The 25678-nt window shown below is 27.6% G+C and overlaps 4 protein-coding genes across 7 annotated transcripts in view; 2 read left to right on the forward strand and 2 right to left on the reverse strand.

Annotated features, from left to right (window-relative positions):
* LOC141531854 (putative cytosolic iron-sulfur protein assembly protein Ciao1) overlaps positions 1-21823 on the forward strand; it is a 31531-nt gene extending 9708 nt beyond the window's left edge. Inside the window, exons 1-5 of one of the 4 annotated variants that reach the window (XM_074249905.1) lie at positions 16347-16389; positions 16514-16612; positions 16692-16719; positions 18772-19236; positions 21146-21823. In XM_074249905.1, coding sequence (XP_074106006.1) covers positions 18778-19236; positions 21146-21694 — 1008 coding nt within the window. In that variant the 5' untranslated portion in view covers positions 16347-16389; positions 16514-16612; positions 16692-16719; positions 18772-18777 and the 3' untranslated portion in view covers positions 21695-21823. The other 3 variants (XM_074249908.1, XM_074249906.1, XM_074249904.1) reach the window with 3 other exon arrangements.
* On the reverse strand, positions 5368-7292 carry LOC141531861 (uncharacterized). The gene is made up of 2 exons (XM_074249926.1): positions 7135-7292; positions 5368-6106 (listed from the first exon to the last, which is right to left on the reverse strand). Exons 1-2 carry the CDS (start codon positions 7275-7277, stop codon positions 5449-5451), a joined length of 801 nt encoding a protein of 266 aa, XP_074106027.1. The 5' UTR covers positions 7278-7292; the 3' UTR covers positions 5368-5448.
* Positions 7446-16165, reverse strand: LOC141531848 (peroxisomal acyl-coenzyme A oxidase 3-like). The gene is made up of 12 exons (XM_074249895.1): positions 15962-16165; positions 15802-15869; positions 15298-15470; positions 14060-14221; positions 12910-13213; positions 12369-12832; positions 10852-10974; positions 10129-10249; positions 9712-9945; positions 8443-8597; positions 8071-8373; positions 7446-7992 (listed from the first exon to the last, which is right to left on the reverse strand). Exons 3-12 carry the CDS (start codon positions 15421-15423, stop codon positions 7873-7875), a joined length of 2112 nt encoding a protein of 703 aa, XP_074105996.1. The 5' UTR covers positions 15424-15470; positions 15802-15869; positions 15962-16165; the 3' UTR covers positions 7446-7872.
* Positions 21824-22917: 1094 nt separating the features above from the next.
* LOC141531944 (NIF3-like protein 1) lies at positions 22918-25651 on the forward strand. The gene is made up of 4 exons (XM_074250054.1): positions 22918-23181; positions 24030-24138; positions 24228-24392; positions 25383-25651. Exons 1-4 carry the CDS (start codon positions 22918-22920, stop codon positions 25649-25651), a joined length of 807 nt encoding a protein of 268 aa, XP_074106155.1.
* The last annotated feature ends 27 nt before the right edge of the window (positions 25652-25678 follow it).

Genomic DNA, 25678 nt, shown 5'->3' on the forward strand with positions numbered 1-25678 from the left:
GAAAATTTTATGTTCTACAATTTTTGAAATTTAGGGGTATTTTTTATGTTTTTTTGCTACATTGAAAGAAAATTGTAAGTCCTATCGCAATACGTTTAAGCGCATAGCTTATACCCATGTTAAATACGTCATTTGTATAAGCTATAGAAGCCTATACAATCAATTTTATCCAATTCTTCAGACAAGAATATATATTTTCAATAACTATTAAGAATATATGTTTATATTCAACTACAATAGATACTTTTCAAATATTTTTCCATAAAAACGATTTTTTAATGCATTTGATGTTTAGTTATCTATTTGATATTTTTTCCCAAGATAGAAAAGAGAACTTAAACCTTCCTCCGCCGGCTCAAGCCGTTGTTTACTCGAAAAAAATAAAATTTTTTAATTCAAATAATGATAAAAATTCCGGTGATTTTGCAGAATCTAAAATTAGTGAACAAAAAAAGTTTCAAATTTAATTGACTTTTCGCGAATTTGTACAATTATTTTGTTATTATTAATTACATATTTTTTAAATGTGATTTGTAAAATTTTTTCAAGAAATTTAGCGCTAATTTATAAGATCAATATTTTTTAATGTATTTATTGTTACAAAAACTGATTTATGATTTATATACGCATTCAAATTATTGCATGCAAATTCACATTTTTCCTGATTGTGTCATCAATTAAATGGGAATTTTTGTGACTAGGCATTAATTTGTTGAAATTTCCAACGGCTTTATTTCTTAGCTGAAGAAATCAACATTGTTCTCACACTAACTTTCTTCTTGAAAAAAAGTTTATTTGTTAAAGCAATCTTTATCACACGAACTCGTTATATACACTACTGGAAAAAATTAAGGGATCAAAAAAAAATTCCAAATTTTTCGGTAGTTTTCAACAGGCCGTAACTTTGAGAGAAATGGTCGTACAGGAAATAAAAAAAAAGGAAATTGTAGCTCCAAGTGTCTAGTTTTTGGATTAGAACTTCAAAATTTTGTAGCCTCCGCGGTTTCTGAGTAATCGTAGAAAAACCAGCAACAAAAAAATTCTCAAAATTTTTTTAGTTTTTTTTTTTTGGTCTACGGGCGTGGAAAAAATTTTTTTAGCTTAACCACCATAAGAATCGGATACTTTGTTCATTTAGCTTTAATTTCTTTCTTTAAACACCCTGATACGTCCACTCCTCGCTGAGATATCGGTCTTCAAATGGAAAAGGATCTTTTTGTCTTTGATTATTGATATCTCAGCAACCAATGATCGCACAGAAAGTTAAAGGTGGGTTTCAAGAACTTGAATGAATTCCCCTTAACGACTGTCCATTGTTTTTTCGAAAAAAAATTTTTTCTTTCCGTCACATGAATTTGAAAATGCAACAAAAAAGGGCTTTTAGTGGTTTTTTGGAAAATCAAGCGCTGGATCGAAAATATTGAGGAAACCACTAATGTTAAGTGTGCCTTTTACAGTTCAATATGTCCACAAAAACCCTACAAAGAATCAAATTAATCCAGCCAGCCGTTTTTTTGTTTCACTTGATCGAATTTTTGAAAAAATTAAAGGATCACGTTTTTTGCTCTGAAAAGCTCATAATTTTTAAAAATGAGAAAAAAAAATGGTTTTTTCGAGCTTTTTCCACATTTTTGTTCCAAAAAGCGCTTAAATTTTCAAAAAAAAAAAATTCAAAAAAATTTTTCGAAAAAAATTTAAAAAAAAATTTTTTTGGAAAAATTTTTTTAACAAGTTAAGGAAACTCAAAAAACCATCGCCCAACGATTTTTATCACCTTTCCACCGCTGCATTCCTTGATTCTACTGATCTCCTTTTAATTAAATTAATAAAAAAGTTAATACCCCCAATCGAATTTCGATTTTTTCATACGCTTTTCGGAGTTTTTTTTTCTTTTCTTTTTGTGAATCCTTAGCAAATCGCTTCATTCAACAGTTTTTTCAAAACTAATCCCTCTGCGCTAAAAAAATTTTTTTAATTTTTTGGTCAAAATTGAAAATTTCTGACTTTTGATTCTTAATCATGGTTAGACGACATTTATCGGAGGTGGAAGTCGCTCGATTAGTGACTCTTATCGACGAAGGTTACACTCAACATGCAGTTGCTATCCGGATGGGTGTAAGTCAATCTGTCGTATCTCGAGCTTATACCAGATACCAAGAGACGAATCAATATCATCGTCGCCCCGGACAAGGTCGCCATCGAGTCACTAATGTCCGCGATGATCGAACAATTGTTAGAGAAGTTCGACGACAACCTTTCGTCAATGCGAATATTGTCGCTCGAAACTTCCCCAATCGCAGACAACATCAACAACAACAGCAACAGCGACGACGGCATCAAGTGCGAAACATTTGCTCTCGAACAATCATCAACCGTCTTCATGAAACTGGGTTACACGCACGACATCCTAATCGTGTACCCCTGTTGACAGCAAGACATCGTCGAGCTCGTTTAGCGTATGCTTACGATCATCGAAAGTGGAACTTGAGGGAATGGACAAATGTTTTATTCACTGATGAGTCTCGTTTTAATCTGTATGGCAACGATCGACGTCCTCTCGTTTGGCGCCGTCGTGGAGAACGTTTTCGCCAGAACTTTGTCCGTCCAGTCGTTGCCTACGGCGGTGGATCAGTTATGGTGTGGGGCGGCGTTTCACGAAATTGGAGAACACCTTTGGTAATTGTACGCGAAAATTTGACAGCTAGACGTTACATCGACCAAATTTTAAGGCCCATTGTTCTGCGCAGACGACAACATCTGAGGTCGTTCATATTGATGCAAGATAATGCACGTCCACACACAGCCAACATTACCCGGCGCTTCTTTGAGCGGCATGACATCACATTGTTGCGATACCCAGCAATGAGTCCAGATCTCAACCCCATAGAGGACGTTTGGGACATAATGGGCCGTCGGTTGCGCAGAGAGTATCCAAATTTGCAGAACTTAGCTGCTTTGGAGCGCGCGCTTCAGCACATTTGGAATACCATTCCGCAGTCTCAAATTACCGTCTGCATAAACATGGCTGAACGTTTGAGAGTCGTTATTGAAAACAGGGGTGGTAATACCCGGTATTGAACCAACAAAAACCTTCAGAGAATGAGTTTGGAGTCATTAAATACGGTGGAACTGACGAGCCACCGGGTCTCAATTCTCCTGAAATACCTCACACACACACACACACACACACACACACACACACACACACACACACACACACACACACACACACACACACACACACACACACACACACACACACACACACACACACACACACACACACACACACACACACACACACACACACACACACACACACACACACACACACACACACACACACACACACACACACACACACACACACACACACACACAGACAGAAGCGTAAATCCGACCGCGCGACCTCCACGTGGTACGCTTTGGATAACGCTAATGCCGGCGGTAATTGTTTTCTTAAACTTTTCAAGAGAAAAAATTTCAAAAATTTTTTTTTTGTTTTTTTTTTTTTCAATTTAAGCACTTTCTGGAACAAAAATGTGGAAAAAGCTCGAAAAAACAATTGTTTTTCTCATTTTTAAAAATTATGAGCTTTTCAGAGCAAAAAAAGTGATCCTTTAATTTTTTCAAAAATTCGATCAAGTGAAACAAAAAAACGGCTGGCTGGATTAATTTGATTCTTTGTAGGGTTTTTGTGGACATATTGAACTGTAAAAGGCACACTTAACATTAGTGGTTTCCTCAATATTTTCGATCCAGCGCTTGATTTTCCAAAAAACCACTAAAAGCCCTTTTTTGTTGCATTTTCAAATTCATGTGACGGAAAGAAAAAATTTTTTCGAAAAAACAATGGACAGTCGTTAAGGGAATTCATTCAAGTTCTTGAAACCCACCTTTAACTTTCCGTGCGATCATTGGTTGCTGAGATATCAATAATCAAAGACAAAAAGATCCTTTTCCATTTGAAGACCGATATCTCAGCGAGGAGTGGACGTATCAGGGTGTTTAAAAAAGAAATTAAAGCTAAATGAACAAAGTATCCGATTCTTATGGTGGTTAAGCTAAAAAAATTTTTTCCACGCCCGTAGACCAAAAAAAAAAACTAAAAAATTTTGAGAATTTTTTTGTTGCTGGTTTTTCTACGATTACTCAGAAACCGCGGAGGCTACAAAATTTTGAAGTTCTAATCCAAAAACTAGACACTTGGAGCTACAATTTCCTTTTTTTTTATTTCCTGTACGACCATTTCTCTCAAAGTTACGGCCTGTTGAAAACTACCGAAAAATTTGGAATTTTTTTTTGATCCCTTAATTTTTTCCAGTAGTGTATTATCTACAAAATCTAATATCTTCAAAAATATACGAAGAAATAACTTGAAAAGATCATACAATTTAAGTGAGTCGAGTTAAAATACAATTGTTCAAGACTTTTTCAAAGATCGTTAAATATGCTATGAAAAATTCTTTTTATCAATATGTTAGCGCTAAACCAAGCAAAGGTTTATAGTTTATTAATAAATTATGCCAAGGCAATTGCCGAATGGCAAATAGTAAAAATACAAACAATTTTTATATTATTGTGCACTTTAACTTATAAACAATAAGAAAGTTTTACATAGTAATATTCTTAGATATGTTATAATGATATGTAATACATAACGATAAGTATAAAAATTTAATTTATAATGAATTAACTAACAATATTTAGAATCTTTGCTGTTGCTATAAAGACAGGTAGGAAACTTTAAATTAAAAAGAAGCTATATAAAGAAGGTTTACTAAGAGTTTGAAGATGAGAACATTAACAACAGTTTATGATCAAACATCTAAATTAAACAAATAATCGAAAATTTTATTTTTGAAAACCTCCAAGCTTGATGAATTTATAATACTAGAATTTGAATTTGCGCGCGCAAGCGCGCGCCTTACTATAGCGTTTACATATATTTTCATGCTCATGATATATTCGACCAATCACGTTACGAATAGTTTGATGCCACATACATTTCATCTCAATTTTATATAAGGATATAAGGATCCTCCGGTCGTTCTTCCCATAATCGTATAACTGTAATGACGAAGGAAGTTTCATATTGAGTGGTATTGAAATTTAGGAATTTAAAGAGGATATTATTTTTCTTGGCTGCTAGTCTCTCAGAGCGTCTTATAGTAAGGTCTTTTTGAAATAATTCACGCAAATAGCTAGGTTTACCAATTTCTAATAATTTATAAAAGTAACAGCAAGTAAAGTAAATTCGACGACTCTTTATTGAGAGCCATTCCAGTTCACGTCTATAGGGCGTAGAAGGAGTGGAAAGGTGTAAAAATAAAAAAAAAAAAAAAATCTAATAATTAAAAAAAAAAATCTGAGTAATCAATATTATATCTGCTAATTACAATTAAAATTACAAATTACAAATATATTAACTTTTTAAGTACACATAAATCAATCCAAAGGTTTTGCCATAGTTGTGCTATTAAAATTTATTCTCTGCACTTTATCCTTCTCTTCTATCTGTATTTCAGCTTTTCTTTTTTCTTTCTTCACAATCTTTCGTTCCGTTTCCGGACTGTCAATCTGCGTAGGCACTGATTCATAAGAATAATCCCCATAATCTTCTTGCTCCTCGTCATCGACATCAGACTTGGACAGAACAGAAGTAGAATTTGTTCCACTCAGATTATTTTGCTCGCCGAAAACTTTTTGGTACTGCAAAGCCAGCACTTGGAATAACTGTCCAAGAAGATTTAGCGTAGCAATTTCTCTTTGATCATCTGAACTTTCTTCTTCTTCTTCATCTATTTCTTCCCTCAAAGTCTCTTCTGTTTCTGGCTTGTTCTTCACCGCTAGTTTTTCTTCAGAATTAGAATTCCGGTCATCTATGCTTGTTGTTTTAATTCGCCGCCTTGGTGACGTTGCAGCCTTCGGCTTAATATTAATCTGCGCCTTTGAATTTTTGTCTTCTTCTAAATCAACAAGATCTGTTTTTAACTTCTTGTTAGCTTCTTCAGGAGACTCCAAGGCAGATTTTATCGCTCTGGTGCCACGGGAAATCACTAGCGGAAATGGTAAATATGTCGGCGAATTCGCATTGTATCCCGACCTGCAATTAATTAAATTTATATTGAGTTAATTTTTAATTATAAATAACATTAATAAAAAAAAATGTTTCATATAAAAGACACTGAAATTAATTGACATTAAAAATTTTTTAGCCATTAATTGTTATGAAAAAAATTTAATAAAAAAATTCCAAGTGTGAAAATTAAAAAAAAAATTATCAGTGCACTGATAGGATTTTTTTATATTTAATAAGATTTATTAACTGTTAATAAATGATTTCTTAACATCATAGGATTCATTAAATAAATTAATATTTTAAAATATAAAAGATAATTATGAGCTATAATTATACCAAAATATTTTTTTCGGGAATCGGCGTAGTTATGCCTAAAACGGGCAGAAATGCAAAAAAAAAAATTTTTACTACGCCCTTATGGCACCCAGGGTATTTACCAGGAGCCTTATAGGCGTACAAAAAAATTTTTTTTCAGAAAACAACGTATTTTTACTTGAAAAGCGTAGAAATGATGAAAAAAAATTTTTTTCAAATTTGAAATTAACTTTCATCATTTTACTTGTGATTGAGAATGATCATTTTGAATAAAAGTAGGTTTTTTCATTTCTAAAACGAGTTTTAACAAATGATTGTCTCAAATAATTTTTTATCAACTTCAAAATTAGAGAAATTATTTTTTAAAACTAATTTTTAAAATCAAAAAAACTATTTTTTATCGTAATGATCATTTGAGATGATAAGCAAAAAAATTATCACAAATTTCAAATTACAAAAAATTTTGAACAAAGTTAATTTCAAATTTGAAAAAAAAAATTTTTTTTCATCATTTCTATTCATTTAAAGTGAAAATATGTTGTTTCCCAAAAAAAAAATTTTTTTTTGTACTTTCCTCCCAAATAACTATTTATTAAATGTAAAAAAATATTTATTAAAATAAATTATTAATAGCTAATAAATCCTTCTATCAGTGTGAAAATTTTTTATTGTAATTGGTTTGTTATAAAAATTAAAAAAATAGACATTTGTCAGCTTTCCGTATCACTAATACATACCATGGTCGCGCTAACACCAACTGAGGCGGACCCGAATAACCATATTGACTTTTACTACACGGACAATTTTGTGGTAAAGAAATACCATAGGGTATTAAGCTTCCGAAATAAAAAATGGTTAGGAGAACTAATTTCTTCGACATCTTCGACAAATCTGATAATTTATGCGATTATTTCTTCTTTTATAAGCCTGATACAAAAACAAATAAATTTAAACACAAATAAGGAAGCAAAAATTGTTAATAATTAACTATAAATATTATACGGAAGTAAATAAACAATTTCTGATAACTAAAATTAATTTACAAGTATTGTTTTTTAATTTAAAAAATGTATTTATTATTTTTATAATAAGGCATTGGGAAACTTAAGTAATTAGGTCACTAGTGATTCACTTGAACGAAAAACAATTTTCTTCGTCAGCAGTAATTTGATATTTCGCAAGCTTAAATACTTTAAAAAGTTAAATTAGTCGCAGAAATAAAAAGAATATAATTTTTATTAAAAAATGAAAGATTTAAATTTGTTTATAAAATTATTTAATAATTGATTTTTTAATAAATTTATGTTAAAATTTTTACTAGTGATAGTTAATAAAAAAAATGTAAAACATGATTTTTAAAAATTGAAAATAGAAGTGTCATTTTTTAAATACATTTTTGTGCTTAAAAATATTTAATTAATTGATTTTCATCATGATAATTATTAGTCATTGGAATTAATTAAAAATAATTGGTGTCAAAGTTTTGATTTAAGACCAAGAGGTCTCTCGCCAGCGGTTTTTAATTCATACCACCAGTCAGCACGTTCCATTCCACCTGTATTGAATTTAAATACTTCCTCCAATCGTTCATAAACCTAAAAAAAAAAATTTAATAAATTAAGACAAATAAAATAAATTGATAAAAAATTACTATTAAAATAAATTAAACTTACTCGGCCATCAGACATTCCAAGAATAGAATTTAGAACAAAATCAGGCGGCGCCAGAGCATCAGCAATAGCGATAGCTTCTGGTTTTAATTCACTGCAAAGATTCAAAATACTTTCACGTATTAAATCAGTCATTTTTGGTCCAGCGCAGTAACCACCTTGATAAAACGTAGCTAGATGTTTTTCTAAGCAGGACAACGAATACAATAACATCATTTTTTCCAGAACTACTTTCAAGCTTTCGTTAGATGGTATTGAATTAATTACTTTGTCTATTCTAGTCGTGCAGTACTTTAATATAATCATCTAAAAATAAAAAAATATTTTAACTACAGTTACTGGATTTATAGCTAGCAATAAATAACATCAAATTACTTCTCCAAATGCACGTGACAGTGGGGCTGCACAATAAACCTGCGCTTTACTTCGTGCAGCAAAAGTATCTAGCCCTTTAGATTTACCCTCTTCAAATTTACGCTGCATCTCCATAACAAGATACGTTATCAGCCATTCATACGTATCTCTAACAACTATAAATCATAATATAAATTAAAGTTTTTTCGCTTAGCGATCAAGTAATTAGTAAATCTAATTCAAGCCAACGGATGAACTTTATCCATCTTCCCTATTACACGAAAAGAACAAAATTACACTGCATATCCTCCCATATTATACTCAGTGTAATCTGTGGTGAAAAAAAATTTCGGATAATATCAAATATAATCCAGATTATCCTAAATTATTTTTGTATTATACTCAGCGTAATCTTCGATTTGACCAAGTAATTTTTCTGGATATACCGCCCCAGATTACACTGAATATAATCCGCAAAAATATCCCGTATAATTTGAATTATACTCAGTAGAATCTTGGATTATATAATTTTTTCAAAAATTGTGATATTCAACTTTTTTCTTTTTTAATTTATAAATTTTTTTTAAAATTTTTAAAATTTGTGAAAATTGTGGGAATCAATTTTTTTTTAATTGTGCATTTTTTTTTTTAAATATATCAATAAAATCAAATAGAAATTTCATTCAAAAAAATAAAAATTAAAATAGTGACCCCACTAGTAAATATTTACCAAAAATTTTTCAACCCCAATTTATCGGAAAAATTGTGCTTAAATAATCCTTAAATATTTTATATTCATACATTGCATTGCATTTTTGAAAAATACATAAAAAAATAAACAATTAAAAAAAAAAAAAATCAATTATTACAAATTTCACAAGTTTTCAAAAAATTTTATAAATTAAAAAAGAAAAAAGTTAAATATCACAATTTTTGGAAAAATTATATAATCCAACTTTTTTCTTTTTTAATTTATAAGTTTTTTGAAAATTTTTTTAATTTGTGATGATTAATTATTTTTTTATATTGTTCATTTTTTTATGTATTGTTAAAAAAAAAAAAAAAAATATATCAATAAAATCGAATAGAAATTTCGTTAAAAAACAAAATAAAATTAAAATGGTTGACCCCACTTGTAAATATTTACAAAAAATTTGACTGCTAGGCAAAAATACTTCAATTAATATATATACAATCGGTCGAAAAAATAATTGATAATTTATAAATCATAATATTTAGTTATCTTTGTAAATTGATCTAATAACAACAAATAAATCAATTATTTCTTACACTTTAATGACTTGACGTCGGCAATACTATTTGGTGTGAATTTTTTATTAATTATTGAAGCTCCGTGAAGTAAAAATGTTACTGAAGATAATGGGCTACCAATTGTTGAGCCTGTTTGCACTTCCAACCACTGCCGGAAAATCCAATTACTTGTTTGCTGCATCAGTACATTATTATCACCTTCATATGTGACACATGGCTCATGATTTACTGTCAAATCACCCAGATTAGCAGCTAAAAATAATAATTAACATTTTTTAGTCTTTTTTGTTAGTGTCTTTTCGAGATAAGAAAAAATAATTATTTGTAATTTAATTAAAATTATTTAAATCACTGTTGATGTAATAATTAAAATAATTAATTGATTTATTTAAAGAAAAAAGTTGAAAATTATTTAATTAATTAATCTTAAATTACCTTTATGATAACCATGACCGCCGCAAGCTTCTCTAGATTCACTTAAAGCAGCTTTACATGTCCAAGTAATCAATGGTTTTATCGCTGATACAATTGAATGAATTTCCCCTACAATTTGACTCTGAAATAAATATAAAAATTAACTATTTTTAAAATCTAAAAGAAAAAATTAAAGTAACACAATTTTTCTTGATTTTAAAATATTAAATTGCTTTTATCTTCGAAAATGATAATTATTGTTAGAGTAAAATTGTTTAAGACTCTTTCAAAGAGTTTTAAAGATATAACAAATAACACTTTTTATCAATATGATAATTTAAAGCCAGGCGATGTTGTAGAAATTAAAAAAAAAAAATTTTTTTTTAAAGTGACTTGAAATACATACTGTATTAATGGAAAAAATTAAATGTGAAAGCGGAAGCACGTAAAATTAAAATTAAAGGCCCTAATTTTAAAGAATTTCTTTTTCGATATTTAAAAATAAATTTTCCAGTGTCGCGAGAAAAAATATTAGTTTTAAATGAAGCTACCTAAAATATTAAAATAAAAACTGGATTAAACATTCAAGCGAATTTATGAAAAAAATTAAATATTTTACTTTTCTGTTTTATAAACTAAGTAATTGGATCTAACCGTAGGTCTTAAAAGCAATTTATCATTTAGTGGAATGCACTTCTAAAGAATGTATACCCAGAAGTAAATAAATAAAATAAATAAACTAACAAGATTTGGTATGTTACCACCATCCATAGATTTTTCAACATTTTCAACGTAAACTTCTGTAAACTCAGTCATGAAAATTCGGAAAATTGATGCTGCCGCTAGATAAGGAAATAATCTCCATTGCTGAAACATAAAACAGTTATTTATAAATAAACAAGTAAATAAAGTGAATAGTGATATTTAATTAAAAATACTTATAATGTATTTTTAATATAATTGGCCTTGTTTAAATCTTAATGTTTGCATCTTATTAACTAAATATTATTATTCAAATCATACAAATAAATCCAAGTCTCATAATACCAAATAAAATTAAAAAATTCAGAACCATAAGCCAAAACTTATATCCAAATATTATGATTAATTATTCGACTGAATATATTCTTGTACCCTCTTATTTATAAATTGTAACTTTACATAATTTTAAGAAATTATTGTAATAATTTAATGTATACTGATTATGTAATTTTTTCAAAAATTGTGATATTCAACTTTTTTCTTTTTTAATTTATAAATTTTTTTTTTAATTTGTGATAATTAATTTTTTCTTTAAATTGTTCATTTTTTTATGTATTTCTCAAAAATGCAATGCAATGCATGGATAAAAAATATTTAAGAATCATTCAAGCACAATTTTTCCGATAATTTGGGGTTGAAAAATTTTTAGTAAATATTTTCAAGTGGGGTTTTAAGAGCCCTCTCCAAAGGACAGCTCAAGAAAAAATTTTTTTTAGAGGTCGCTCCGAATTTTTTTAAATTTCAAAAATCCAATTTTTTTTTTTTTTTTAATTTTTTTTCTAATTTTATAGAACAAAAAAAATACTTTTAATATAAAAATAAAAAATTTACTCAGCAGAATCTTGGATTATATAATTTTTTCAAAAATTGTGATATTTAACTTTTTTTTTAATAGTTCATTTTTTTATGTATTTTTCAAAAATGCAATGGAATGTATGGATAGAAAATATTTATAGATATAGATAGAAAAATATTTGGTAAATATTTTCAAGTGGGGTCACTATTTTAATTTTTTTGAACGAAATTTTTGTTTGATTATATTGATATATTTAAAAAAAAATGCACAGTTAAAAAAAAATTGATTACCACAATTTTCACAAATTTTACAAATTTTCAAAAAAATTTATAAATTAAAAAAGAAAAAAGTTGAATATCACAATTTTTGAAAAAATTATATAATCCAAGATTCTACTGAGTATAATTCAAATTACACGGGATATTTTTTCGGATTATATCCAGCGTAATCTTACACGGTATAACCAGAAAAATTACTTGGTTAAATCGGAGATTATACTGAGGATAATACAAAAATAATTTAGTATAATCTGGATTATATTTGATATAATCTGAAATTTTTTTTTTACCACAGATTACACTGAGTATAATATGGGAGGATATGCAGTGTAATTTTGTTCTTTCCGTGTTGCCGTTTGGCCTGTGCCTTGGCATCTATTATGAATAAATAAATAAATAAATAAATAAATAAATAAAATACTAACGTGAAGCTCATATTCAATAATAGGTGTCTCAATTTCTTTATCAGTGGACAAACAAGACGCAAATTGTTTTCTAACAGCAGCATAACGGACAGCAATGACAATGGCAGCACCTAATCTATTAGTAGACTCTTGAGAAATGCCCACGCGTCCAGCGGATAAATTTTCTAAAACAGCACCAAGAATTCTCTGGGGATCTGAAAACGAGCTCTCGTACTCTCCGTCTTCATTGATATCACCAGTGCGATTCAATAAATTGTCTTTGGGTATACGATAATGGTCAAACATTATAAAACCATTGTCAACACCATTCAGGCCCATTTTTTCTCCCATGTCGCCTATAGTTATTCCAGGGTAAGGCAGGTACGTGTTACTATCTCTTATAGGCACTATAAATGCATTCAATCCGTGGCAGTGTCCTTCTGTTATTAATTGTGCAAACACTATTGCAACGGTGCACGTTTTTCCTAAATAATAAATTCTTTAATTAGTCACTCATTAACTTAATTAATTAATCGTGTAAACTGTTAAAAAATTTTTGTACCGAGATTTCCAACCCAACATTTAGCAGCCTGAAAATCCGGAGTGTGAAGAATAAATTCTTTAATTGCTGGGTCATAAGTTGCTGTAGTTCGCATCATTTTTGTGTTACTTCCATGTCCAACTTCAGTCAGTGCGAAACAACCGAGCAGTTTTTTATTCCATACATCTTGGAAAACGGGAATGTGTCGATCTGTTCCTAAGCTTAAAATAGTGTTACCAAATAAATACACTCCTAGAGCAATTTTAACTGACAGTGATGGACTGACGAGATTCGTAGCTTCATTTATGGTCATCAGCGCTTCTGTCTAAATTTATAAAAAATATTATTCACTGACATGGTTGGGTGTGGTGCATGCCTACACAGAATTTTTCTCTATTTTGAAAACTCATAAAATTATCTCTGTACAAATTCTTAACATTCTATTAAAAAAAAAAAAAAATTATTATTTAAAGAAATTAATTTTAAAAAAAGTGACTTTAATAATATCACTAAAATTAATTGACGAGGCAATTTTTAGGATATAATAATGAATAAATTTTTATAGATAGCATTTATCAAAAAATGCTACTTGTAGAAATTAAAAAAAAAAATATCGGTGCAATTTTTCCTAAATATTAAAATTTATTTGTTGTATTAAATTAAGGAAAAAAATTATATTAATTGAAAAAATGTCTAAGATAAATTTTGTGAGTTTTAAAAATTGAGACAAATTCTGTGTAGGCATGCCACACATTAAAAAAACCCACATGGTACATCAATTAAATATCCCAACATGTTTTCTTAACACATCTTTGTTTTAAAAATTTAATTTTATACAAATTGACATTTTTTGTATTCAACAGTGGAAAAAGTAAATGAAATAAAATTCCACTGACAATCAGCTTAAATTTGTAATTTTTTCACATATTACAAAAATATAAAATTTTATTAAGTGTTCTATATTTTCATCTCAAATAAACCTCATAAAAATTTATAATAAAAAAATCTATTTGCTAACAATATAGAATCACTTTGTTTTTCACTATTTAAAACTAACTTCACTTTATTTTATTATAGTGAATAATAAAATTTTACTTGATTATGTAAGAGATTAAAATTTTTAAAAAGTGTTAAGTAGACATGTCGAGTTGCGATGAATAAAATAATTTACTTTTAGTCTGTAGCCAACGTTGTTGATATTGGAAGGCAAAAATTTCAAATGGTTCAATCGGGCTAATTGAATAGCCGCTCGTCTTTTTTGCTCATCACAGGATATCGAATAATGCGGCATATGAAACTCATGATCAGCTTCCATTGCTTTCCATACTCTCATCTGTTGATTATAAAAAAATAATTATAGTAATTATTTACAAGTGGGACCCACCCAATTTTTCGCTATGTTTAGGTGAAAAATTAACATTTTTTAATTTTTTCTTATTCTGCTTTTTTTTACGGCGCATTTATGATAAAAAATATCGTGAAAGAAAAAAAAGTAAAGATTTCGACCGTTTTTTTGCCTTCAAAAGATGGAAAAAATTTTGGCTCTCATGTTTTTGGATAAAATTTATATTTTATCTTTTTTTGATATATTTTTTTTAAAAGTACATAAAAAAACGAACAATTAAAAAAAAAAAAGTTGAATATCACAATTTTCTAAAAAATTTATAAATTTTATTGAAAATTTGTTTAAATTGTGATAGTAAAAATTTTTTTTTCAATTGTTCATTTTTTTAGGTATTTTTCAAAAAAAAAAATATATCAAAATTTTCAAAAAAAAATTTTTGTTCAAAAAATGAAAATTAAAATGGTGGACCCTACTTGTAAATAATTACCATAATTATTCTTATTGATTTCTAAGACAATACATTTTTTCTTTTAAAAAATTGAAGAAATGTATCTTCTGATTTGAGTTTTTTTTTTTTTTTTTTTTTTTTTAATAAAGCAAAAATTAAACATATAAGTTTAAAATGTTTTGAAAAAGAAAACTCTTTATTTTAATTATTAAGTACAATTATTTTTTTACAGTGATATTTAATAATAGTGAAATTGGCAGTCAGCTGTTAACTAAAAAAAAGTTTTTAATAAATCAATTACAATAAAAAATGCTTCTAAAACTTTTCACTTGTAATTTTTATAAATTTTTACATGTGAAACTTTTTATTTAAATTTTTTTTATAATAATTTAATTGCTATAAATGTCTAAAAAAAAATTTTATATCTGTCAACTTGAGTGACATGATATTTAACATTGAAAAGTAATTAAGTATTTTAAATTATCATAGTGTTTGTTGGAATTAAGAGAACACTTGTTAACATATTAATTGAGTGCAAATGTCGACATAACAAAAAAAAAAAACACTCTCGTTTTTAGAATATTAGACTTATGGTAATTTAAAATTAATTCTTTACCTTGAATTGTAAATTCTTAGGGTTTTCATGAATCACGCGCAAATATTTCCATGAAAAAGAAGCTAATTTTCTGTAATCATCCAATTCTCCTCCACTAGGCATATCTTCAATCCAATCCACATTCATTTTGATTTTTTATTAAATTTTTTCCGTAAAAAAATATTCTTCTCAGCCTGCAATAGTAAGAAGAAATGATAAAAGATGAATAATTAGCGATAGATAAATGCAAATAAAAAGCAAAAGTTTTCACGAGCGACCTCTAGGCAGATTAAAAAAATTCAAATAAACCTCCCGCCACTGTTTTTTACCTGACACATTCAACGAAAATAAAACCTGTCATTAGAGTATACACAAGCGATATAACTTCCAGGAAGATGATAAAAAATATAACAATAACTTACTATCAGTAATTAATACGCGGCATAGATAATTTTTTAACTAACTAACAAGTACTTATTGTACAGACAGATATAAATAATGAAGTAATTTGCGCTAAACAATTACCTCGTGTCTAATATCTATTGAAGACTACGCCCACTGATCTAACCTTCAAATTAGTCACTGGAATATTTCTGAGGGACAAAAAATTAATTAAGATAATAAATTAAAAATAACAAAAAAATTATTAAGTAAAAAACAATTAATCTGATCAATGATCACTCACTTTTTTATTTTATAATTACTCCGATTTATTTTTTTATTAAAAATATATTTATTGATTAAATATATAAATATAAAAAAAATAAATAATATAAAATTAATTGAAATGAAATATTTAGAATTTTACGTATTTTAATTAATTAAAATTAATTTATAAAAAATAAACATTACACTGGAGGCGTTAGGACGCCAACTGATCGACTGATTGTCTTTATACACGATTTTACCAAGAGCCGGCTTCCAGTACACGACTTATATATATATATATATATATATATATATATATATATATATATATTTAGTGTACCCACATACAACGTAACCATTTTTGCTGTTAGATGTGTACAAGAATAAGATAAACGTGTACGTATATGTGTGCGACATTACCTATACAGTTTGGTAGCTTCAATTGGGTTGCACTGACATGTGTAAGTAAGTAAATAAAATGTAAATTAATTAAATGATTGCAATAAATTTAAAGAACTATTTGCTTTCTTATATTATATTCCATCTCCATCAATGTATACTCATATTGACATTAATAAATTTTTCTAAGATTATTTTGTGTGCTGAATAGTTGAAAAAATCACGTGCGTAAAGGAATTTTCTATTGGATATCTTTATCCAGCTTGTAGTTGGTTTTTAAGTTTCAAAGGTAATTTTATGGTGGATGGTTTATTTTTTAAAACTTAAATTATTTTACTAATGTTTTTTTTTTTTTTTTTTTATTTTAGGTAACCAGTAACAAGGATTATTGAATTGGTAAATATTTTTTATTAGGTTAGGAATATAATATTTTATTACAGCAAAATTGATTCATACAAAAAATTTTAGCCGAATTTTGGTCTATTTTTTTTAAGTAGATTTCATAAAATATATCTATTGCATTGGCCCTTGTGTCAAACTTCACATAGAATTAATTTCGTTACTATATTAATTATTTAGTCGAGTAAAGCTTAAAAATGACATTGGTTTGAAAGTTTATGTATAGATATACGTGGTTGATTTTCTGTAAGGATGTTTTTAGCTGTCCCAGACATGTTTTTATTAGAAAAATTGTTATTTTGTAACTAAAAAAAAATTTATTACAAAAGTAAAAAAACATTTCTATTTGGAGCATTGAAAACTAAAATGAAATAAATTTTGGTTTTTTTGCTATAAATTCGTAAGCCACCGAAATAACAGTCCCTGGGCTGTCCCATTCCCAAAATTGAAACTTTAAAATAAAATTTTTAATTATTCGTCCACAATACATAATTTGGTCCATAATGTTTATAAACTTAATTATTTAACTAATAATCTTCTTCAATAAAAAGTACCGAAACTTAATTAATCGAAATTACTAAATCATCATTCGAAGAAATGAAAAATTTAAATAATCATGTTGTATAAATGAAAATCCTGAACTTTGTTTCTGATAATGAGACGACTTATACGTAAATAACTCTTTTTTATTTTTACTCATTACTTATCACTTTTTTTAAAGCTGAGCACATAATATATGATAATCTGAGTTGTTACATCAATCAAATTGATCAAACAATAAAATTGCGAGATATTAAGTTATGTCGATCAAAGGTAACAAATATTTTTCATTCTTTCCAGTGGTCACCAGTTCAAAAAATATAATTTTGGAAAAACGCACACTGAAAAAAAAAATTAATTTGATCCAAGAAAATAATTTTGAAGAAGCTCATTATCTTCAATAAAGATGAAAAATTCTTGCATTAAGTAAAATTTACTTAAACCAAGTGAAATTTCTTAGCTTAAGAATTTTTCAACTCAAACCAAGACGATAAAATTCTCCAAAATTATTTACTTGATTCAAGTAAATTTTTTTTTCTGTGCATTTAAAGTTTTATATTCTCGAGAGCTAGGAAGTGCCCGAGTGCCCTTTGTTATTTGTCTAATAACTCAAAAAGTATTTGTCGGATTCACTTCTAATTCTCAGAAAATGTTTTTAAGATATTATACTTCAAGAAAATGTAAAAAAAAATTTGATTTTTTGAAAATTCTCACTATTCCTCACTCCTTAACAGTAAAAAATGAACATTGACTACTTTTATTGTTAATTATTTTGTTATTGTTACCAGCTATGAAAATATTAACATAAGTTGTTGAAATATTGATTAGCAAAGTAGCGATCAATAAATTTCAAGGAAAACTGGAAAGTATTTAACAAAAGTAAAAAACTAAGATGAACTGTTATGAATATATGGATTTCAGAGTTAAAATATTCTAAAATAAAAGAAGAAATTTAAAAAAATTTATTTAAAGAAAAAAGTATTTTTTAAATAGATATTAAATTTTTTTACAGACTCGAAACAACCGAGTGCTTCATTAGTTCATAATAGTTACCATAAATTTATGGACGATAAAAAGACTTTTAAATTAAATAATTTCATAAATAGTACTTGAAGAATATGATCATTACTATTTATTGACAAATAGTAATAAAAAATACATAAATAAATTTTATAGAGAAATAAATACAATAAAGATTCTAGTAATCAAAGTCCTAGAGGCCAAGGCGTTTAATATAAATTGTATTATTATTTTTAATAGGAAGAATTATTCATTTATATATTTTTCTACACTTTTTTTATTGCAAGCTTTCAAATTTACATTCAAAAGCTGTATAATGGAACGTAGAATAAAAATTTGATGACCAGTGAATTTAATATGATAAAAAAAAAAAAAAAAAAAAAAGAAATGAAAAGGATGAAAGCAAACATTCCATCTCTTTTGTGTAATAATTAATTATTAAAAATAAAAGATTTTATTTGAAGAATAAAAAAATTTTTATTTTTATAGGTGACAATGAGTACATTGGAATTGAAACAAGTATTAACGGGACACAGAGGAAGAGTTTGGAATGTTTGCTGGCATCCAAAGGGTAATGTGCTTGCATCCTGCGGTGAAGATAAGACGATAAGAATATGGGGGATGGAGGGACCGAAATGGGCTATGAAAATGATATTGGCTGAAGGACACACTCGTACGATACGGGAAATATCATGGTCGCCGTGCGGTAAATATATTGGATCAGCGAGTTTCGACGCTACGACTGCGATATGGAATCAGAAATCTGGGCAGTTTGAGTGTAATGTCACCCTGGAGGGTCATGAAAATGAAGTAAAGAGTGTCAGCTGGTCTAATAGTGGTGAATTGATAGCAACCTGCAGTAGAGATAAATCTGTATGGATTTGGGAGTGTAATAACCATGAAGATTATGAATGTGCTTCTGTTATCAATGCCCACACTCAAGATGTTAAAAAGGTATGAAATTAGTCATTAATATTATGCTGTTATTTCGCGACCCAAATGCCAAAAGGGCGCATATCAATTTATACGCCCTTTTGGCTTTGCAGTGCCAAAGGGCGTATAAATTTTTTTTTTTTTACTAATCGCTTTATTAATACTTTTTAATTCTAAAAATAAAAAAATAAATTTCCAAAGCCAAAAGGACGTATGTTTTAACTTATATGCCCTTTTAGCTTTAGGACATTGAAAATTTAGTGACCTAAAGCCAAAAGGGCGCATAATTTTTTTTGCCGATTGCTTTGAATTGTGATTTATATGTTACTAATTTTGCTGCAGGCTTGAAAATATATATTGATTATTAAATTACAAATAGGTATTTTTAAAGGTTATTAAGGTAAAAGACCCAGTTATTGACACTGGCCTAGTTATCGACACTTGCAATTTTATTTTAATTAAAAAAAACAAATCAACTCTAATAAATTAATAAAAATAATTTTTGAATTATAAATTTTAAGAAAATTGGTTTTTTTAGAACATTTGATTTTTTTTAACTAGAATAAAATTGCAAGTGTCAAACAACTAGGCCAGTGTCAATAACTGGGTCTTTTACCTTATTACAATTTTAATACGAATTCTGTTTAAAATTTTAATTGAAAAAGAAAAAAAACAGTTGCGATATCTAACATAGTTGCTAAGTCAGCGGCGCGAAATTCAACAATATTAAATGATCTGGATTTATTTTTTAGAGTTATATTTTATATTTCAGAGCAAAATTGAAAGTTTTTTTATATGCTCTTTTGGCTTTAGGCTAATTTTTTTCTAAAACCAAAAGGGCGTATGTTTTGAGACATGTCCTTTTGGCATTGATACATTGAAAAAAATTTTTTGACAAATCTTTACGTTTTGAACAGTTGAACAGTTCTAAGTTGAATGGCGAAAAAAAAAATTTTTATACGTCCTTTTGGTGACCGGTTGGAATATTCATGAAAGAAATCTTTTTAATAAAAATTGGTTAGATGATTGAATACCTAAGAGTCATATCGACGTTCTAATTAGCAAATTATCTAACTCTATTCTAGAGAATCTTCCATTTGTACGAAAAAACAAATAGTTCAAAATTGGCTATCATTTAAAAAAACCATTTATTATCTAATAAAGGTATTATATTTTGGTTTAGATCATTCAAATAATTTATAATTGTACTATTGCTACATCAAAATGTTAAAAAATCACCTTCTAAAAAATAAGAAGTTAGACCATCTGCTAATAAGACTTTCGATATTCAAAAATTAAATAGAAAATAAATTTTATAAAACTTGATACTAAGTATAATATACTTTATATCGAGTAATTTAGAAATTAAAGCAATTTAAAATTTTCAAAAATTAAGAGAAATTACAACTTTTTCCTATCTCTCCGTTCAATAGCTTTTGAATGCGATAACTTACTAAATTGCTGTAAATTTGATCTAAAAGCTCATTAAATAACCTTCAATTTACATAGCTATATATTTTTCACGATCAATAAGTTTTGAAATTACAGCAATTTAAGAGTTTCAAAATTTGGGAAAATTGTCTGTTTTATTGGTTCTTGGCGTTGACTTATAATTGGCACCAAACTTCAATATAACATTCCCTCTAAATATCTTAATAGTTATTCTTAATTTCTAAAAATTTTAAAATACTGAAAAATCGTTTAGAATAAAAAATTTACGAAATTGAACTTTTTTTAAAAAAAAAGTCGCAGAAATTTTAATTTTTACGATATTGAAAAAAAAAAAAAAAACGATTATAAAAAAATATTTATAAAAAAGTATCAAGTAAAATAATATTTTATACTATTTAACACGGAGATATTTTTTCAATGAATATTTTAATTTAAAACTATATTTAATAATCTAATATTTAAAAAAATTAAACTACAGGTTCGCTGGCATCCCCATGAAGACATAGTAGCCTCAGCAAGTTACGACAACACGGTTAAATTATTTAAAGAAGATCCAACCGACAATGATTGGTTTTGTTTTGTAACTTTATCGTCACACACATCGACTGTTTGGAGCTTGTCATTCGACTCAACCGGTACGCGTCTGGTAACCTGTAGCGATGATCAAACAGTAAAAATTTGGCAGGAATATAAGCCGGATAATAATGCTGGAATACCAACACCTGACAACAATCCCGTATGGAAGTGTGTCTGTACTCTGTCCGGCTATCATACCAGGACTGTTTATGATGTTGACTGGTGCAAAAAGACCGGATTAATAGTAACAGCCTGCGGCGATGATACGATAAGGATTTTTCGCGAAGAAAGTGATTCAGATATTAATCAACCTACATTCAATTTAGTTTGCTCGCATGAAACTGCCCACACGCAGGACGTTAATTCCGTACAATGGAATCCAATGGTTGCTGGACAGCTCGCGTCTGCTGGCGATGACGGAAAAGTCAAAATATGGTTCTACAGTGATTAAATTATTTAATTTATGTAAATTATAATTAAAATTTATAAACGTATAAATGTAAATTATACTTAAAATTTATAAGCGGAAAATAATGTACAGATTTTATATTAATATAAGGCAAAATTTTATTAATTAAAATGTTGATTTTATTTCATATTCTCAATAATTATATTTTATTTCATAATATTATATCCTCAATAATAATAATTTTATTTCATATTTTTAATAGTTCCTAAACCTAATTTTTATTATTTTAATTATTATAATTTATAAAAACTAATTCTAAAATGCTCACTTAAATTTATAAAAGCTATAAAAATTTACTTTAATTTATAAAAAAAAATTTTAATTACTCACTATTAATGTAATTACTCTGTACTTTACGGAAACACTTATTTTAGGGTTGATTGATTTAAATAAATAAAATAAATTTAAAAAAAATAATTACTTACTTTAAAGGGCACAACTAGTGTGACAGCCTAAAAAAAAAAAAAGGCGATTTTTGGGAATTAAAATAAAAAAAAACTTCTGTATGAATTGTTTTAAAATTGTTAGGGTATATTAATACACATTTTAAGAATATACAGTAAAATTTTTGAAGAAAAAAATTGAAGATTTTCAGAGTTACACGCGATCTCCGACGGCGCTAAAAAAAAAAAAGGTCCTCCACTGTTGCAGTGATTCCGGCCTTCTCCGTAGATAAAACGTAAAAAAAAAAAAATTCTCGTTAAACTAGAAGATATTTTCCGTACAATGACCCTCGGTCGAAAAAAAAATATCAAAAATTAACAAAACGGCGGCGTTTTTAAAAAAAAAAAAAAAAAAAATTAAATTTACCTAAAATTTTGGTCATTTTTGGCCTAGCAAAATTCGATTTTTGATCAGATCAAAAAACTGGAGTGTCATTGTATGGAGAACTATATACAGAACATGCAGAAAAAAATTTGGTAGTGATCGGATCATTTGTCTTCGAGTAATCACTTCAACAAATTCGGAAAATGCTGTTTTGAGATAAACGCGCTTAAAGATAAAATGATTCTATTTTAATTGCCGAGCGGCTACTCTTTAAATGGCTGTAACTCAAAAACTATTTGAGATATCGATTAAAAATTTTAGTATGTTATTTTTAAAAGTATAAATTTTATATTTTTATATTAATTAAATATTGTTTTTAGGTCTGATTTTAGATGATACAACGTCAACTGGTAAATAGTTTAATACTAACTCGCAGTATGTCAGGAACAACCGGTTTACCATTACAAAAAGTTATCCAGGCATTGAATAACTTTGCTGATAAATCATTAGCTGCGTCATGGGACAACGTGGGTTTGCTTATTGAGCCATCAGAGCCTAAAAATGTATCACGTATCCTACTTACTAATGATTTAACTGAGAGAGTCATGCAGGAAGCTATTGATCATAAAACTGATCTGATTGTTTCATATCATCCGCCGATATTTGCACCACTAAAACGACTTACTACTGATGCTTGGAAGGTAATTTAATAATTTTAAATGATTAAATTAAATTATTTAAGGGATTTAGAAACATATAATACACAGAAAGAAAAATTTCTTGACTGGAGAACAAAATTCTTGGCTCAATAAAATTTTCGGGTGCTTGAAGGAAGGCCGAAGTAAAAATTTTTCTTGAAATTCTATTCTTGGTGGAAGTTATTTTTTCTTAATTCAAATTATCATAAATACTTGATACTGTCCACTTTTATAATTTAGATGAAAAATATGAAAATATATCATGTAAGCAAACTATTCGTAACGTAATTAGTCAAATATATCAAAGCATAAAAATATATGCAAACCCTAAATTCATGCGCGCGCAAATTTGAATTCATGCGCGCGCAAATTTGAATTCTAGTAAATTTTCATATTTGATAAAAATTTTTTGATACTTTAGGGAAGTAGCGCCACCTACTTCAGCTGAGAAAAAAATTTTCTCACCTTGAGAAAATTTTTCTCTTGAATATTTGATATTATTTTATATTATTTTAGCGTGCAATTATACATATTGAATGAAAAAAAAAATGATTCAATATTATTTGATCTTCCCATTTGACATGTTAATCAATAAAAATATTAATGAAAATTAACTTCTATCGAGATTTTTAATTTTTTGAAGCAAGAAGCTGAATTTTCTGAAAACAACAAGATTTTCTTGACTTAAATAAATTTTCTTGGATCAAGATACGTATTTCTTAAAGCACGATAATTAATTTTGTTGGAATAAGTGAAATTTCTTGTGTCAAAAAAAAAATCTTTCTTATTCTCTTATTTATATAGATGACGTAGAATTTTCTTAAGTAATTTAAAATATGTTATTTTTTCAGGAACGCATTGCTTTAAAATGTATTGAGAATAAAATCGCTCTCTACTCTCCTCATACCAGCTTCGATTCAATCCGTGGTGGAGTCAATGATTGGCTAGCTGGTGCATTTGGTATTTATCTATAAAAATTTACAAACTAATTAAATTAAATTAAATCATAAAAATTTCACAACTAATTATAAACAATAATTTATTTATAGATATCAAAACAAGTGTACCTATAGAGCCGAATTCAGTTGACGCAAACAATGGGATGGGCAGATTCTGCACTCTAACCAGTCCCATAACCGATCAAGAAGCTGTAAATCTTGTTAAGCGTCGGATTAATCTTAATTATGTCCGTCTCGCACGTGTCCATAGTCCAGGTGTGTATCAATAAATTTAAATTAGATTACAAAATCAATGATAATTTAATAAAATCTTAATTGAATTTATTCTTATAAAAAATATTTATAAGTTTGGGGTAAATATACCAATAGATGGACATAGACGTATAATAAAAATTCTGTTTTTTTTTTAAGCCCAAAAAAAATTTTTATTATTTATATTATTTATTAAAAAATTTCTTTAATTTACGGTACACTTACTTTATTTTAGTAAAATTACAAATTAAAAATCAATTAGCCGACATCTGAAAATTCTTTTAATTTTTTTTTTCGAAAAAATTATTACAGAGAAAATTTCACATAGAGAAGATTTTAAAAATTATATTTGTAATTTTTTTAGAGTATTTTTTTACTTGTAATTCAATTGTTGACAAAAAAAAAAAATTGTTTAAAGTTGGCTAATTTCAGTGTAAAAAATTACCATAATTATTGCAAAAAGAGCTTGATATTTATGATACTGAAGTTAACTGACAGCTGCCAATTTTTTTAATTTTTATAAAAAATCAATTAGAATAAAAAAATGCTGTAAAAAATATGATAACTCTAAAGTTAGCCGACGTTTTTAATTTTTTGGTTTTTTTAAATTATTAAATTAAAACGAAAAAAAATTTTTTTTAATTGCTCTTTACAGTTTATCAAGTTTTTTTACAAATGAAAATTTTTTTTTATTATTCTGTAACAATTTTTTCAATAAAAAAAAATTCTAAAAATTTTTAAATGTCGGCTAACTTAATTTTCATAAAAATATGACACTAAAGTTAGCAGTCCGACCATTTTTTAATTTTTATTCGAAAAAAAAATTATTTTTAAAAAATTGCATTTTTAAGATCTATTAATTTCTACATGTCATTTTTTTCTCATAGTTTTTTGCCATAATTTATTAAAAAACATGGAAATTTGCTTAACCGTCTGTCTTTTGAAACGTTTACCCAATTATTTTTTCAACGTTTAACAAATAAAATTTTTCAGACAAATTAATCAAGACAGTGGCAGTTTGCGCTGGCTCAGGAGCATCTGTGCTGAAGAACATAAAAGCGGATCTTTTTGTAACCGGTGAGATGCTGCATCACGATATTTTGGACGCTGTCCACAACGACACAGTAGTGATCCTCACGAATCATTCAGACTCGGAGCGTGGTTTCTTAAAAGAGTTCGCCAGTATTCTCCATAAATCACTGAGCGATTCAGTTGATATAAATGTATCTAAAATGGACACTGATCCACTTATGACTGTTTAACATTAATAAACATGATATCATTCCAAC

Source organism: Cotesia typhae, unplaced genomic scaffold (genome assembly GCF_013202065.1).
Source record: "Cotesia typhae breed Kobodo isofemale line unplaced genomic scaffold, CoteBio_Ctyphae contig_50, whole genome shotgun sequence".
Taxonomy (NCBI): Eukaryota; Metazoa; Arthropoda; class Insecta; order Hymenoptera; family Braconidae; genus Cotesia; species Cotesia typhae.

Bases quoted from the DNA above. Each gene is read 5' to 3' on its own strand.
- LOC141531848 (XM_074249895.1), bottom strand. From the start codon at position 15,423: ATGAATGTGGATTGGATTGAAGATATGCCTAGTGGAGGAGAATTGGAT. The intron at 12,833-12,909 runs GTACAAAAATTT...TTTATTATTTAG, and splicing joins ATGTTGGGTTGGAAATCTCG to GAAAAACGTGCACCGTTGCA. The intron at 8,374-8,442 runs GTAATTTGATGT...TTTTATTTTTAG, and splicing joins TGTCACGTGCATTTGGAGAA to ATGATTATATTAAAGTACTG.
- LOC141531861 (XM_074249926.1), bottom strand. From the start codon at position 7,277: ATGTCGAAGAAATTAGTTCTCCTAACCATTTTTTATTTCGGAAGCTTA. The intron at 6,107-7,134 runs GTATGTATTAGT...AATTAATTGCAG, and splicing joins TTGGTGTTAGCGCGACCATG to GTCGGGATACAATGCGAATT.
- LOC141531944 (XM_074250054.1), top strand. From the start codon at position 22,918: ATGTCAGGAACAACCGGTTTACCATTACAAAAAGTTATCCAGGCATTG. The intron at 23,182-24,029 runs GTAATTTAATAA...TTATTTTTTCAG, and splicing joins TTACTACTGATGCTTGGAAG to GAACGCATTGCTTTAAAATG. The intron at 24,139-24,227 runs GTATTTATCTAT...ATTTATTTATAG, and splicing joins TTGGCTAGCTGGTGCATTTG to ATATCAAAACAAGTGTACCT.